The sequence below is a fragment of the Garra rufa genome, chromosome 11 (genome assembly GCF_049309525.1).
Source record: "Garra rufa chromosome 11, GarRuf1.0, whole genome shotgun sequence".
NCBI lineage: Eukaryota > Metazoa > Chordata > Actinopteri > Cypriniformes > Cyprinidae > Garra > Garra rufa.
In genome coordinates, this window is record NC_133371.1 from 48,665,862 (window position 1) to 48,680,550 (window position 14,689).

At 36.6% G+C, this 14,689-nt stretch overlaps 2 protein-coding genes across 2 annotated transcripts in view; both read left to right on the top strand.

Annotated features, from left to right (window-relative positions):
- Positions 1–2,517: 2,517 nt before the first annotated feature.
- Positions 2,518–7,232, top strand: LOC141345838 (cortexin-2). The gene is made up of 2 exons (XM_073850756.1): positions 2,518–2,645; positions 3,390–7,232. The coding sequence occupies exon 2, from the start codon at positions 3,458–3,460 to the stop codon at positions 3,701–3,703; it is 246 nt and encodes an 81-aa protein (XP_073706857.1). The 5' UTR covers positions 2,518–2,645; positions 3,390–3,457; the 3' UTR covers positions 3,704–7,232.
- A 4,955-nt stretch (positions 7,233–12,187) lies between these two features.
- LOC141345868 (solute carrier family 12 member 1-like) overlaps positions 12,188–14,689 on the top strand; it is a 28,034-nt gene continuing 25,532 nt past the window's right edge. The window contains exons 1-2 of the mRNA XM_073850790.1: positions 12,188–12,485; positions 14,528–14,671. Coding sequence (XP_073706891.1) covers positions 12,243–12,485; positions 14,528–14,671 — 387 coding nt within the window. The 5' untranslated portion in view covers positions 12,188–12,242. The remainder of the gene's footprint in view (positions 12,486–14,527; positions 14,672–14,689) is intronic.

The following is a 14,689-nucleotide window of genomic DNA, read 5'->3' on the forward strand; positions in this document are numbered from 1 at the left end:
AGTGTACTAGATAAAAATAAAATTCCACAGATGCACATTAAAGGAGACAGGAAATCATAGAAATAGGAAGAAAGTTCCTAGAAACCTTCTATAAACTCTGACTCCATTCACTCTGTTACTGATTACAAAGTACATGACAGAAATGATAGTTTGTCATGTAATCTATTGGATTACACATAATACGTAATATATTCTTACTACTCCTTAATTACTCTTAGATAACTTTTGACCCAAAATATATTCCACTCAACATCATGACGTGTCTTAAACATTACTTTATGCAAGGGTATCCCAAACTGAGGTTTGTTGTCATTGTCAAAATAGCTGGCAACAAAAGTGAGTACAACCTAAGTGAACTTGTCCAAAGTGTCAATATATTGTGTTAGCACCGTAGACTGTAAAAAAATATGGATGTAGTGTCAGTGAAGTCACCTGTAGGATTCTGAAGAGCGATTTTGAAGCCTATAGTGGGCAGGATTCGACTGTCGCCATATTGGAATCACATCACCGTGTGTCATAATCGAAAATGGGCAAAAAGGCAGGATGTGGGCGGAGCTGGTTGCTGAAACCACACCCACCTAGTGCAACAGTGGTGACAGCAGCGGCAATCCCCCTGTCACTCAAGTGGCCACGCCCTTAATTATGCTGAACTTTAAGGCTTAATAAAACTTAAACGGATGAGTTATACTCAACTTCTCTGATCATCTCTTGCGAGGCCTGTTCCGAATGGAACCCATTTTGGAAAACCTCTGCATGACCCTGACTACTGTAGTGTAAATCGGTTTCAGGGTGTTACTGAACCTCTGATAGCTTTGGCCATCTTTGTGGAGAGCAACAATTCTAATTCTCAAATCCTCAGAGAGTTGTTTGCCATGAGATGTCATGTTGAACATCCAGTGGTCAGTATGAGAGAATTGTACCTGAAGCGTCTAATTTTAACTGCTCTAATAGAAGATACACAACTTTGTAGTCCTGCCAAGCAGACAAAAACATAAACATGATGAATGGGACATGTGGCTTTGCATGGTTAAACAACACACTGCGGTTATCACTTAGGGTGTACTTACTTTTGTTGCCAGCTATTTTGACAATAATGACTGTATGTTGAGTTATTTTCAGAGGACAGTAAATCTATACTGATATTCAAGATGCACATTGACTGCTCTAAAATATATCCAAGTTTCTTTTCTATAGTATTGTCCCTTTAGAAGATGTGTGGGGTGTACTTACTTTTGTGAGAAACTGTATAAATCTCAGTAAAAAAAAAAAATGTAGGGTACATCTCAGATCTCACTGGTTGACTGGTTTTGTGGTCCAGGGTCACATATTACGGTTTCCCAAACTAGTGTTTGTGAAGGAACTGCAGGGGTTTATAAGTTTAACGAAAAGCTAATAATTAAATCATAAAAAATGTTAAATTAAAATCAATCATTTTAAGGAGAACTTTAAACAAACAAAAAATATAGTGAAAGAGGATCAGATGACTAAAAGGTTATGATTTTTTGCATTTCAATGCGTTTGAATGACAAAAGCCTTTTAAAGACAGAAATACATGGTTAAATTAGCTACAGAGCGTTAATTAAAAAAAAATGTGTACATCAGTAATTGTCGCAATTTTGAAACAATTCTTAAACCTGAAATGATTTTTGTAAATCTAGTGGTCAAACGCTGTGTGAATATCCACAAAACAAGACTTTCTGAATTATATAAGCGTTGTGCTATTTTTAAACAAGGTACATAATAATTTATTATTAATATAAAATAATTAATTGCTATTGTGTAAACAATATGTAATCCATGAAAAAGTACATGTAGTCTGATTATGAGAGTTTTTTTTAAATGTAATTTAATCTAAATTACAAATAACTTTTTAGAATCTGATTATGTAATCCATAACTACGCAAACACTGCACCCTAGCAACCACCCATGCGCTGCACTCATGTTCAGCGTAACGTAAAAAATATCACAATGAGATACTCAATTGGTGTCATGTTGGGTTAAAGGCGTCGCTGTGCCTTTAAAAGCAGTTATGCAGGAGCATCTAATGATGCCTTAAGCACAAGGTCTAATTGAGTTACATGCTGATGAAACCGACGCGCCGAAGTGGCCGCTGCACTAGCCGTCCTCACAGACAGCAGATGCCCCGAGGCAGAACAGCCCGCTGGGAACATCATATATCAGGGGGATCGGTCACAGACCGGCCAAATAAACAAGAACAGGTGAGCGCAGGAGAGAGAAAAAAAAACATTTCAGAGTCAAACCAGCTGAGACTAACAAGTGGTTGCCAGGCTGAGAGAGAGAGAGAGAGAGAGAGAGAGAGAGAGAGTGTGTTTGCAGAGACACACAGAGCAGCTGCGCGCTCAGGAAGCGCAGGCGACAGCAGGCAGGAGGGCTGCGAGAGCATTGCAGTCGCAGATTTCTCTGAGCGTGTCTGCGCCGCTGCCTCTGCCTCTCACTCCTCCCATCACCCTCTGTTTTTTTTTTTTTTTTGTTCAGGAGCAGTCGAGCCGAGCCTGTGGAACTCCTGCTGGCTGTGCGCAGGGCTCGACACGCTCTTCTGCAGCGATGAGGGCTACAATGGCAACCGCAGGAATAACGGACTGACCGCCTACAACAGGTCTGACAGAATGAGGCCAAAATGAAGGTGAGATGCATTTCGATTTCAGCTCCGATGCATGCCATTCCTCAGCCACCTGCTGCTCATCCACACCCACCTCCTCTCAAACACTTTCCTGCTGCATGAAGCACGCATGCCAACGACACACCATAGTGAGCGTTATCGCTCCAGTCGCAGGCGGAATGCAACAGGTCCAGCTGTCATTCCCTGCATGTGCTGACTCAAGTGGCCACTCCGATTACAGATGTCACCTATGTGTGCTGTAATCTCTGCAGAAGCAATCCCTCCCAAGCAGTCCAAATGTTTGCTGCACCGCATTCGGCTTGTTTTCTGGGGGAGTGCATTTGTCTTCGTTTTATTGTTGCAGCAGTGTGCTGCTGAGAATCTTATCACCTGCGATTAAACGGGTGCATGCTGGTGGTTACTAATAGAGCGCGAGTCAAGTGCTGCATGCACGGATCTAACCTGTTTACTTAAGATATAAGCGAGTGCATTTGCATTAATGCCTCACCGTGATGCACCAGCCTTAGAACTTTTTTGTAATATATCCTCAACATCAAACGACGACTCCCTCCGGGATTCACATGCACGAATTCCCCATAGCTGGAAGCCACGTCCTGTCTGTTGCATAACACTAGCCATATTTTCATGCACATCCCTGAAGACTTTACGCAAGTTTGCATGCTCCAAAATACCCCTTGTCCTAACATTCTCTCATGCATGCTTGTCTGATTGATTCTGTAAATTACTTCCAACCTTCTATCTCCACAGGCGTCCATCTATCCATGCTGATCCCCACCCTATCGCCGCATGCAGGATGACGGGGCTCGTCTTGGAACATGTGTAGCGTTCACTATAACCACAGCCTAACGGCCATGAGCGGGAGTGATATCATGGCCTATTCTCTGAGCCTGGAGCAGAAGACGGCATTTGCGTTCGTAGGGATGTTGCTGGTGTTCCTCGGCCTGCTGATCGTCAGGTGTTTCCGGATTCTACTGGACCCCTACAGCAGCATGCCATCATCCAGCTGGGGCGACGGACTGGAAGGCCTGGAAAAAGGGACGTTTGAATACGCTCTTACCTGAGACTACACTCCCAAAGACGCCAAATAGCAAGTTCATGGCTTCATTCTAGAGCCCCTTGAATCATATAAAGCCTTTGCACCGTATGGGGACGTGCACACAGGACGCATTCTGGAAGTTTCGAGATGCAAAACGTTTTAACTTGAGACTATTTTTGACCTTCCTAGAAATACGTAATGTTTGGTGAAGCAATGGCCAAAGATGTCTACTTGATGAACACTGCAAAAAAAGGCTTATCTTACTTAGTATTTTTGTCTTGTTTCTAGTCAAAGTATCTAAAAAATTCTTACATTATATATTTAGTCTTGTTTCCCAAAGGGAAAAAAATAATTTAAAGGAGTAGCTCACTTTCAGAACAAAAATTTACAGATAATGTACTCACCCCCTTGTCATCCAAGACATCTTTCTTTCTTCAGTCGTAAGGAAATTATGTTTTTTGAGTAAAACATTTCAGAATTTCTCTCCATATAGTGGACTTCTATGGTGCTCCCGAGTTTTAACTTCCAAAACGCAGCTTCAAAAAGACTCTAAATGATCCCAGCCAAAGAAAAAAGGGTCTTATCTATCAAAACAATGGGTTATTTTCTAAAAAAAAAAAAAATTAAAATTACAATTTATATTCTTTTTAACCTCAAATGCTAGACAAGACGAGCATTTGAGATTAAAAAGTATAAGTTGTAAATGTTTTTAGAAAATAACCGATCGTTTTGCTGGATAAGACTCGGCTGGGATCGTTTAGAGCTCTTTGAAGCTGCATTTAAATCACATTTTGGAAGTTCAAACTCACGAGCACCATAGAAGTCCACTATATGGAGAGAAATCCTGAAATGTTATCCTCAAAAAACACCATTTCTTTACAACTGAAGAAAGAAAGACATGAACATCTTGGATGACAAGGGGCTGAGTACAATATCTGTACATTTTGGTTCTGGAAGTGAACTACTCCTTTAAGTGGAGTTTGCTTAAAATAAGTAAAATGATCTGCCAGCGCGGTAAGAAAAATACTTTTGTTTAAAAAATATTTTACAAAGTGCTGTTTGCTTAAGACAAGACCTATCTTGTGTCATTTTGTTCATCTAGTAAATGCATCTTAATGTAAGAATTTTTAGGTATTTTGACTAGAATCAAGACAAAAATACTAAGTAAGATAAACCTTTTTTTGCAGTGCATGCACAAGGTTGCAAAGGGGTGGATTTTTATTTGTTTTGGACACTTCTTCTTTTGGGAAGTTTCCCACCCAATAGCGATGGATCATTAGAATGCATTCTGTGTGGACGCCCCCAAAGGGTGTGGTGCATTCATCCAAACGACACACTGTGACGCATGGCCTGCTGTTACGGCATCATTCTCGGACAGACACGGATTTTCGGAATATGATGTCACACCATTAAGCCAATGGGCATCTCAGGGAAGAGTAGAGAAGACTTGAACTCAAAGATAACAAGATGGCACACGTGCAAGACAATGCCTGGACGTAAACAGGGTAACTTCGCCCTTTCATTCATTTCGTCCATCTAGCTTCCACCTTCACATTTCAGAGGACCGCATGTTCACATGTTACTGGCCTAACTCTCCTGTTTACTGTTTACCAATCGAACTAAAACAACCTGCTGTTTCTGAGAAGTATAAAGCTGTGAAGTCTTAAAGGAGTAGCTCACTTTCAAAACAAAATGTACAGATAATGTACTCACCCCCTTGTCATCCAAGATGTTCATGTCTTTCAGTCGTAAAGAAATGGTGTTTTTTAAGGAAAACATTTCAGGATTTCTCTCCATATAGTGGACTTCTATGGTGCCCACGAGGTTGAACTTCCAAAATGCAGCTTCAAAGGACTCTAAACGATCACAGCCGAGGAAGAAGGGTCTCATCTATAGTGAAATGATTGGTTATTTTCTAAAAACATTTACAATTTATATACTTTTTAATCTCCAAGATGTTCATGTCTTTCTTTCTTCAGTCATAAGGAAATAGTTTTTTGCCTAAAACATTTCAGGATTTCTCTCCATATAATGGAATTCTTCCAATATTTAATGAAATTTGCACTAATTTGCATAAATATCTGGTACAAAAATTTAAACACTGGATGAAGTCAGTTTAAAAAATGTTTTGTGTAATTTTGGGAATTTAATTTTTGTCACTCCATAATTCTGAAAGTACTTAGAAAAGACAGAAAATAATATATCTGTACAATTTTTGGGAGAATAAAATAAAATGTATGTAATCACGCAAATTATATATGAACAAATCCCTCTGTAAAACCCTTCAGGATATAGACAGGAATCTAAAGACAAATGTCAAGTTTGGTGGTGATTTCTCTCCATATAGTGGACTTCTATGGTGCCCCTGAGTTTGAACTTCCAAAATGCAGCTTCGAAGGGCTTTCGAAAAAGTCTTATCTAGCAAAACGACAGGTTATTACCTAAAAAATAAAAATAAAAAAAAAAACAATTTATATACTTTTAACATCAAATGCGTCTCGTCTTGTCTAGCTTGGCAAGATTAAAAAGTATATAAATTGTGAATGTTTTTAGAAAATAACCAATCGTTTCACTATAGATAAGACGTTTTTCCTCGGCTGTGATCGTTTAGAGCCCTTTGAAGCTGCATTTTGGAAGTTCAAACTCGGGGCACCATAGAAGTCCACTATATGGAGAGAAATCCTGAAATGTTATCCTCAAAAAACACCATTTCCTTCCGACTGAAGAAAGACAGACACCTTGTATGCAACAGGGGTGAGTACATTATCTGTAAATTCTTGTTCTGAAAGTGAACTACTCCTTTAACGCAGTGCAAACATCTCTGTAGAGCCGTGTCTGTTTTTCTAGCAAGTGTTAGCAATCAGTTTCTCTTCACTTACTGCCTACGAACACATCTGCACACAATCCGCAGAGACTCCGCAGGACATTGCGAGTGAAGATTCTTGAATGTCACGTCTGAAATTGTGACACATCCTGCCACCTCCGTGTTTGTTTGTGTGTGTGACAGAGGAAGGGGTGTGTCACCATGACAACAGCAGAAAAATGCGAGCTGGATGCGAGTGATGCACCAATGAAAGCGTAGCTCATCTCCAGTGTTCTAGTGCTGTCAATCTGCCTTACTGGATTTCTGTGCCTTCATTTAGCGACGGTAGCGTATATCTCTCACAGGACGCTCTGTGTTTGTGTGCGTCTGTCTGTGTGTGGGTTCATGTGATGATGATGAAGAGGATGAAGACCACTGTTCTTTGTGTTTCTCTGATGCTGAAGAGGACAGAACATCCCTCGCAGTGATGATCTGTGTTCATCTGCTGGAATAAAACAGTTCTGGACCTTTTCCTCGTGCGGCCTGTTTCGTTCCTGAAACATGAAAAAAACATTCTATTTACTGTAAATGCACAATGCACGTCTTACTGTAAATGATTCATCTGTGCACATTATGATGCAGTGACACATCACTTCATGCTGATTAACATTTAAGGCGAGACACTGCAGGTGAATAGGTTAAAAAATTAATAGTTATCACTTTACTTACCCAGTTGACTTATTACATTGATAATTGCTAACTTTTTGTATTACAAGTTGGGCTAAATGTAAGGTTCAAATATGCAAATGAGGCATTGTTTAATTAAATATGCACTAATTTGCATATTAAATTAAAGTCAGTTTCAAAATTCTTGTTTACAACTTTGTTTTTGATGTGTAACAGTCAAATGTTTTATAGAGGGAATTTTTGGGCATCTCATTTTTGTCACTCCATAATAAAAAAAAAATGCAATTTTGGGGGGAATACAAAGTATGTAATCAAGCAAATTATATATGAACAAATCCCTCTGTAAAAACCTTCAGGATATAGACAGGATTCTGAAGAAAAATACATTTTAGTGTTTAAGTGCTGCTCAAATGGAGATTTATGGCTCAATGCAGGATAAAAATAAAATCATTTTTAGAAAACAGCCTTTAAAAATATGTATCGTAATTTAAAACTGTTGACACACTGCAAAAAATACTTTTATTACTTAGATTTTTTGTCTTGTTTCCGGTCAAAATAACTAAACATTCTTAAATTAAGATGGATTTTTTTAGACGAATAAAAATATTCTTGTTTTCAGAAAAATATTAAGTGTGTTTTTGCTTAGAACAAGGAAAATAATCTGCCAATGGGGTAATAAAAATAAACTTATTTCAAAAAGAAAACAAGATTATTTTTCTTACCCCATTGGCAGAATATTTTGCTTGTTTAAAACGAAAACACTTCATTTTGACTTTTTTTTTTTTTTTTTTTTAAATGAGACAATAATTGTTGCTCGTCTAGAAAATCCTTCTTGATCTAAGAATCTTTAGATATTTTGGCTGTGAACAAGACAAAAAATCTAAGTAAGAAAAGTTTTTTTTCTTACTTAAAAAGGCTTGTCTTTAGTATTTTAGTTTCTAGTCAAAATATTGAAAAATTCTTAAATTTAAATTAATTTACTAAATAAGCAAAATGACACAAGATACACTGCAAAAAAATGCTTTTCTTACTTGTTTTCAGCCAAAATATCGAAAAATTCCTAAATCAAGTAGGATTTTCTAAACAGGAAAAATTGTCGTTTTCAGAAAAAAAAAACAAGTCAAACATAAATGTGTTTTTGCCTGAAACAAGCTGCAACAGAAAACAAGAAAACAGAAAACAAGATTATTTTTCTTACCCCATTGGCAGATTATTTTGCATGTTTTAAGCAAAAACACACTTAATTTTTTCTGAAAACAAGACCATTTTAACTCGTCGCAGAAAATCCTTCTTGATTTAATAATTTTTAGATATTTTGGCTGGAAACAAGACAAAAAAATATATGTAAGAAAAGCATTTTTTGTAGTGCACAAATAGATAAAGTTGTATAAAACTCTTTTAGATGTTTTCTTTCCACTAGTCTGAAAAAAAAAAACACTATAAAAAAACGAAATAGCCTAAAGTCTTAAACTTGACAGGAACATAAAAAAAACAGTTTTTGCCTGCAGTGTCTCCCCTTAAAATAAAGGTTACAGCAGTAATATCAGATAAGGACTAGCTAGGACAAGAACAATGCATTACCTTTGGGATGCGTAGAGATGCTCCTGAAAAGTGTCTCTACTTCTCCACTTTTGCAAACGCTGCAAAATCCACTGCAATCTCGCATTCTCATCTACACACACACCCTTTTTTTTTTTTTCGATTGCACTCAGAAATGCATTTTAATAAGCAAGTAACATGATTGTACATGCTCTTTTATATGGTCTGTAAAGCAAACATCAATCAGTACTTTGTGGCTCTTTCTCAGAAAGTAAACACCAAGTCCCAGAATACGTGTGTTAACTATCACAGTAAACCGGACTACACACGCTGCTGGATTTAGTCTGGATATCAGTGCAATCAAGCCTGAATAAGATGTTTCTGCTTCTGTGTCCATACACTGCAAAAAATCATTTTCTTACTTTCTTACTTTTCTTTACTTTTTGTCTTGTTCACAGCCAAAATATCTAAAGATTCTTACATCAAGAAGGATTTTCTAGATGAGCAACAATTATTCTCATTTTCAAAAAAACATCAAAATTAAGTGTGTTTTTGCTTTAAACAAGCAAAATAATCTGCCAATAGGGTAAGAAAAATAATCTTGTTTTCTGTTTGAAATAAGGTTATTTTTCTTACCCCATTGGCAGATTATTTTGCAGGCAAAAACGTACTTATGTTGGACTTGTTTTGTTCTGAAAACAAGACAATAGTTTTTCCTGTTTAGAAAATCCTACTTGATTTAAGAATTTTTTCATATTTTGGCTGAAAACAAGTAAGAAAAGCATTTTTGCAGTGTATCTTGCGTCATTTTGCTTATTTAGTAAAATAATTTAAATTTAAGAATTTTTCGATATTTTGACTAGAAACAAAAATACTAAAGACAAGCCTTTTTTTGCAGTGTTTATGCCAGCATCTGTGTAAATACACTGCAAAAAAACTTTTCTTACTTAGATTTTCTGTCTTGTTCACAGCCAAAATATCAAAAGATTCTTAAATCAAGAAGGATTTTCTAGATGAGCAACAATTATTGTCTCATTTTCAAAAAAACAAACAAAAAACAAAATTAAGTGTGTTTTTGCTTAGAACAAGCAAAATAATCTGCCAATAGAGTAAGAAAAATAATCTTGTTTTCTGTTTGAAATAAGTTTATTTTTATTACCCCATTGGCAGATAATTTAGCTTGTTTCAGGCAAAAACACACCTTTTTCTGAAAACAAGACAATAGTTTTTACTCATCTAGAAAATCCTACTTGATTTAAGAATTTTTCGATATTTTGACTGGAAACAAGACAAAAATACTAAAGACAAGCCTTTTTTTTTGCAGTTTTTATGCCAGCTTCTGTGTCCATACACTGCAAAAAATGCTTGTTTCCAGCCAAAATATCTAAAGTTTCATTCATCAAGAAGGATTTTCTAGAAGAGCAATGATTGTTGCCTTGTTTTCAGAATAAAACAAGTCAAAATTAAGTGCGTTTTTGCTTAAAACAGGCAAAATAATCTGCCAATGGGGTAAGAAAAATAATCTTGTTTTCTGTTTGAAATAAGATTTTTTTTTGCTTAACCCATTGGCAGATTATTTTCCTTGTTCTAAGCAAAAACTCACTTCATTTTGACAATTTTTGCTCGTCTAGAAAATCCTTCTTGATGTACACTGTAAAAAAGTTTTCACCAGATTCAACTTAAAAACCTAAGTTCAGCAGCTGCCTTAAAATTTTAAGTTAAATCAGCTTAAAACTACAAGTCATTTTAACTTATTACAACAAAATTGAGTTGATTTAACTTGTGAGTTGAAATGACTTAAGTTGATTTAACTTAAAATTTTAAGGCAGCTGCTAAACTTAAGTTTTTAAGTTGAAACTGGTGAAAACTTTTTACAGTGTATGAATCTTTAGATATTTTGGCTGGAGGACAAAAGACAAAAATCTAAGTGAGAAAAGCATTGCACTGCGAAAAAAGCTTGTCTTGCTTAGTATTTTTGTCTGGTTTTCAGTCAAAATATCAAAAAAATTCTTAAACTGAGATTAATTTACTAAATAGGCAAAATGACCGAAGATATTTTGCAACGTAGCGCTTTGCAACGATTCGTATTGTGAAAAGCGCTATACAAATAAACTTGAATTGAATTGAATTGAATTGAATTTAGTCTTGTTTCTGGGGGGGAACTAAATTAAGTGCATTTTTCTTAAAACAAGCAAAATAATCTGCCAATGGGGTAAGAAGAATTATCTTGTTTTTTGTTTAAAAATAAGATTTTTTTTTTTTTTTTGCTTAACCCATTGGCAGATTATTTTCCTTGTTCTAAGCAAAAACTAACTTCATTTTGACAATAGTTTTACTCGTCTAGAAAATCCTTCTTGGTGTATGAATCTTTAGATATTTTGACTGGAAACAAGCCAAAAATCTAAGTAAGAAAAGCATTTTTTGTTTTTGCAGTGTAGAAATTGACCATTGGTTGCATCTGTAATTATAGCATCATATTGATGGGAAACCGCTTCCAGACAGTTGGCTATTAACAGCGATTCCTTCAGCCGCACACACACAGAACCTCACTGATAACATTATGTCTTCTTACCGGAGGCGCGCCGGGGGATTCGTGAAGGGCAGAAAAGCAAAACACTCAATTGATGTCGACTGTGAGAGAGTCAAACCAGATTTACATCACATAATCGGCCTGAAATCACATCTGGCGTATCTAGAACGCAGCTAGGCTCAAGGTCAGAGGTCAAACGACCACGCCCGCTTTACCTCCAGCCAATCAGAGGAGAGATGGAGAACAACATCAGCGACCGCTCGTCCGGTGACCTTTCCTATTAACCTCCCCAAGGTCGGCTCGGTGTGTGAAAACATTATACAACTTAGGAGTTATAGGTAATAAGGAAGTATTTTAGTAATGTGTCAGAAGCGCCCAGAGCAAGTTCCCATTATTGCTGGCTTTACATTAACCCCATCAAGAGAGAAACACTTCACATGACCAGGTATCACACCTCCCGCGCCACATGCCTACATCATAAAGAGAAAACCGTAGAAATCTTTACAAGAATCTTATTTTTCATGTTCGTTTGAAGTTATAAAAGGACTTTGGACTTGGTTTGCGGATTCCCTGTTTTTTACTGTGTCGACTCAATCTGCGCAGTCAAAAAATACTATACAATTGGCACGGGACTCTGTTTATCCACTACGACAAACTGAAATCTGCTCCATCTGAACATTCACAACCCTCACATCAGTTCATGATGGCTGGCTTGGTCATCAAAACTCATAAACCCAGGCAAAACTCAAAGCATCTCCAATATCCATGATTGTAAGCTCTCAGGGTCTTTATATGCTGTTAATTTTTAAGCACCTCAACGGCGTCACCTTTGATGAACATTTTTACCTCCACCTGGAGCATCTACAGAATGGACCAATGAGCTTCCAGCTGTGCAGCAGCTATATAAAGTGACACATAAACACATCAAGCAAGCACAGTGGTCTGATTCTCAAGCATCTGATCCACTTGTGGCCCAAACCCAAAGAGACCCACAAAAATCGACTTATGGAGAACCCAGGATTTCAGAAATCTAAATACGACCCTCCACAATACGAGGAGACGTCTTTCTGTGGAAACGGGTTTGGTAATGGGGAACGGCGAGGCGCAAGGCTGTCTGTGGTCAGCGCTTTTGGCCACAACACTTTGGATCGTGTGCCGAACGTCAACTTTTATCGCAACGCGGCGAGCCTCAGCGGACACAGAGTGGCCAGACCTTCTCTACAGCAGCTGCATGATGTTTTCCAGAAGGTGAGTCTTACCTGAAATGAACAACATTTAGTCAGATATGAGACTAGTTGAATTTGCACTTTCAAGTCGTGCAATAAATCAATCCACTGCAAAAAATGCTTTTCTTCCTTAGATTTTCTGTCTTGTTTCCAGCCAAAATATCAACAAATTCTTGAATCAGGAAGGATTTTCTAGACAAGTAAAAATTATTGTCTTGTTTTTAGTAAAAACAAGTCAAAAACAAGCAAAATAATCTGCCAATGGGGTAAGAAAAATAATCTTATTTCAAGCAGACAACTAGATTATTTGTCTTACCCCATTGGCAGATTGTTTTGCTTGTTTTAAGCAAAAACCCACTTAATTTTGACTTGTTTTTACTAAAAACAAGACAATAATTTGTACTTGTCTAGAAAATCCTTCCTGATTCAAGAAACAAGACAGAAAATCTAAGTAAGAAAAGCATTTCTTACTGATGAGCCGATCTGTTCTTCCCATGCACCGCAACATGCGTCGTATTTTAGTAATGTAAATCAAAACACACGATTCATGATTCAGGGTTTAGACTATGAGCTGATTTTAGGCTAATTGCTGAAGCGGGTGTCATTAGGGTGGCCCGGCGGTGACCTGACGCAGCCGAAGATCAATAGCCAACCTAATGAGAAAGCCAGAGAGCAGCACTTGATTTATGAGTAACGATCTTCTGTGGCTAATGCATTGATCCGCCGGACATAAACGGGGTAATTAATGCAAACAAGGGCTGAAAAGTTTGCGCTGATCTAGAAAGCACGCATGCACACAAACCTGACGTCGGAGAAAGTTATTTGGAGAATGTTTCTAATCCATTTGTTCACATTTTCTATTACAAGAAAGAAACGAGGAAAACGAAAACTGCCAAGTCACCCTTTAAATGATCTTCTCGGGGCATCAAAAGCATTTGTTTTTGAGTCACAGTCTGAGCGTCGGCGTAAATCGCTCCTACAAGACACAACAGGACAGAATTTATTCAGAGCTATAGAAACATTATGCATTTGTGCATGAGATTATTAACAACGTTTCAGAACTCACTTATACGTATATATATATATATATATATGAATTCCCATATTTAATTTGTGCCACAATTTACTCTCATAGTAACACTGCAAAAAATGTCTTGTTTCCCGCCAAAATATCTAATCATCTTAAATGAAGAATCAAGAAGAATTTTCTAAACGAGTGAAAATGATTTTCTTGTTTTCAAAATTAAAGTCAAAAATTAAGTGAGTTTTTGCTTAGAACAAGCAAAATAATCTGACAATTTAAACAAAAAACAAGATTATTTTGCTTGTTTCAAGCAAAAGCACACTTAATTTTGAGTAGTTTTTTCTGAAAGCAAGACCATTTTTATTAGTCTAGAAAATAGAAAAATAATTTTTAGATATTTTGGCTGGAAACGACAAAAAAATCTAAATAAGAAAAGCATTTTTTTGCAGTGAAATTAATTAGTACGATTAGGAAACAAGTTAGTAAATTGTGGCCATGATATATATATATATATTTTATTTTTTTTTTATTTTTTTTTACACATATCATGTGTGGTACTGCATACAAAAAAAGCTGCACTGCAAAAAATGCTTTTCTTACTTAGAATTTTTGTCTTGTTTCCAGCCAAAACATCTAAAAATTCTTAAATCAAGAAGGGTTTTCTAAACAAGTAAAATAATTTTTTTGTTTTCAGAAAAAAACAAGTCAAAATTAAGTGCGTTTTTGGTTGAAACAAGCTAAATAATTTGCCAATGGGGTAAGAAAAATAATCTTGTTTTCAGTTTGAAATATTTTTTTTCTTACCCCAATGGCAGATTATTTTCCTTGTTCTGAGCAAAAACACTTAATTTTGACTTGTTTTTTCTGAAAACAAAAAAAATATTTTACTTGTTTAGAAAACCCTTCTTGATTTAAGAATTTTTAGATATTTTGGCTGGAAACAAGACAAAAAAATCTAAATAAGAAAAGCATTTTTTGCAATGTGCATGTATAACGATGATAAAAGACTGAGATTAGTTTGTTTCCCTATTTATCATCAGAATGGAGGCCTTACTATTCCCAGTACAGTCGAGGACAGCGAAAGAGGGGATACCTCCACGTTGGGCGATGTGGAGTCTATCACCCCGCTGGAAGAAAGCGAAGCTGGAGGTTTTGTGAAATTCGGCTGGATCAAAGGAGTTCTGGTGAGTTATCTGACTTTA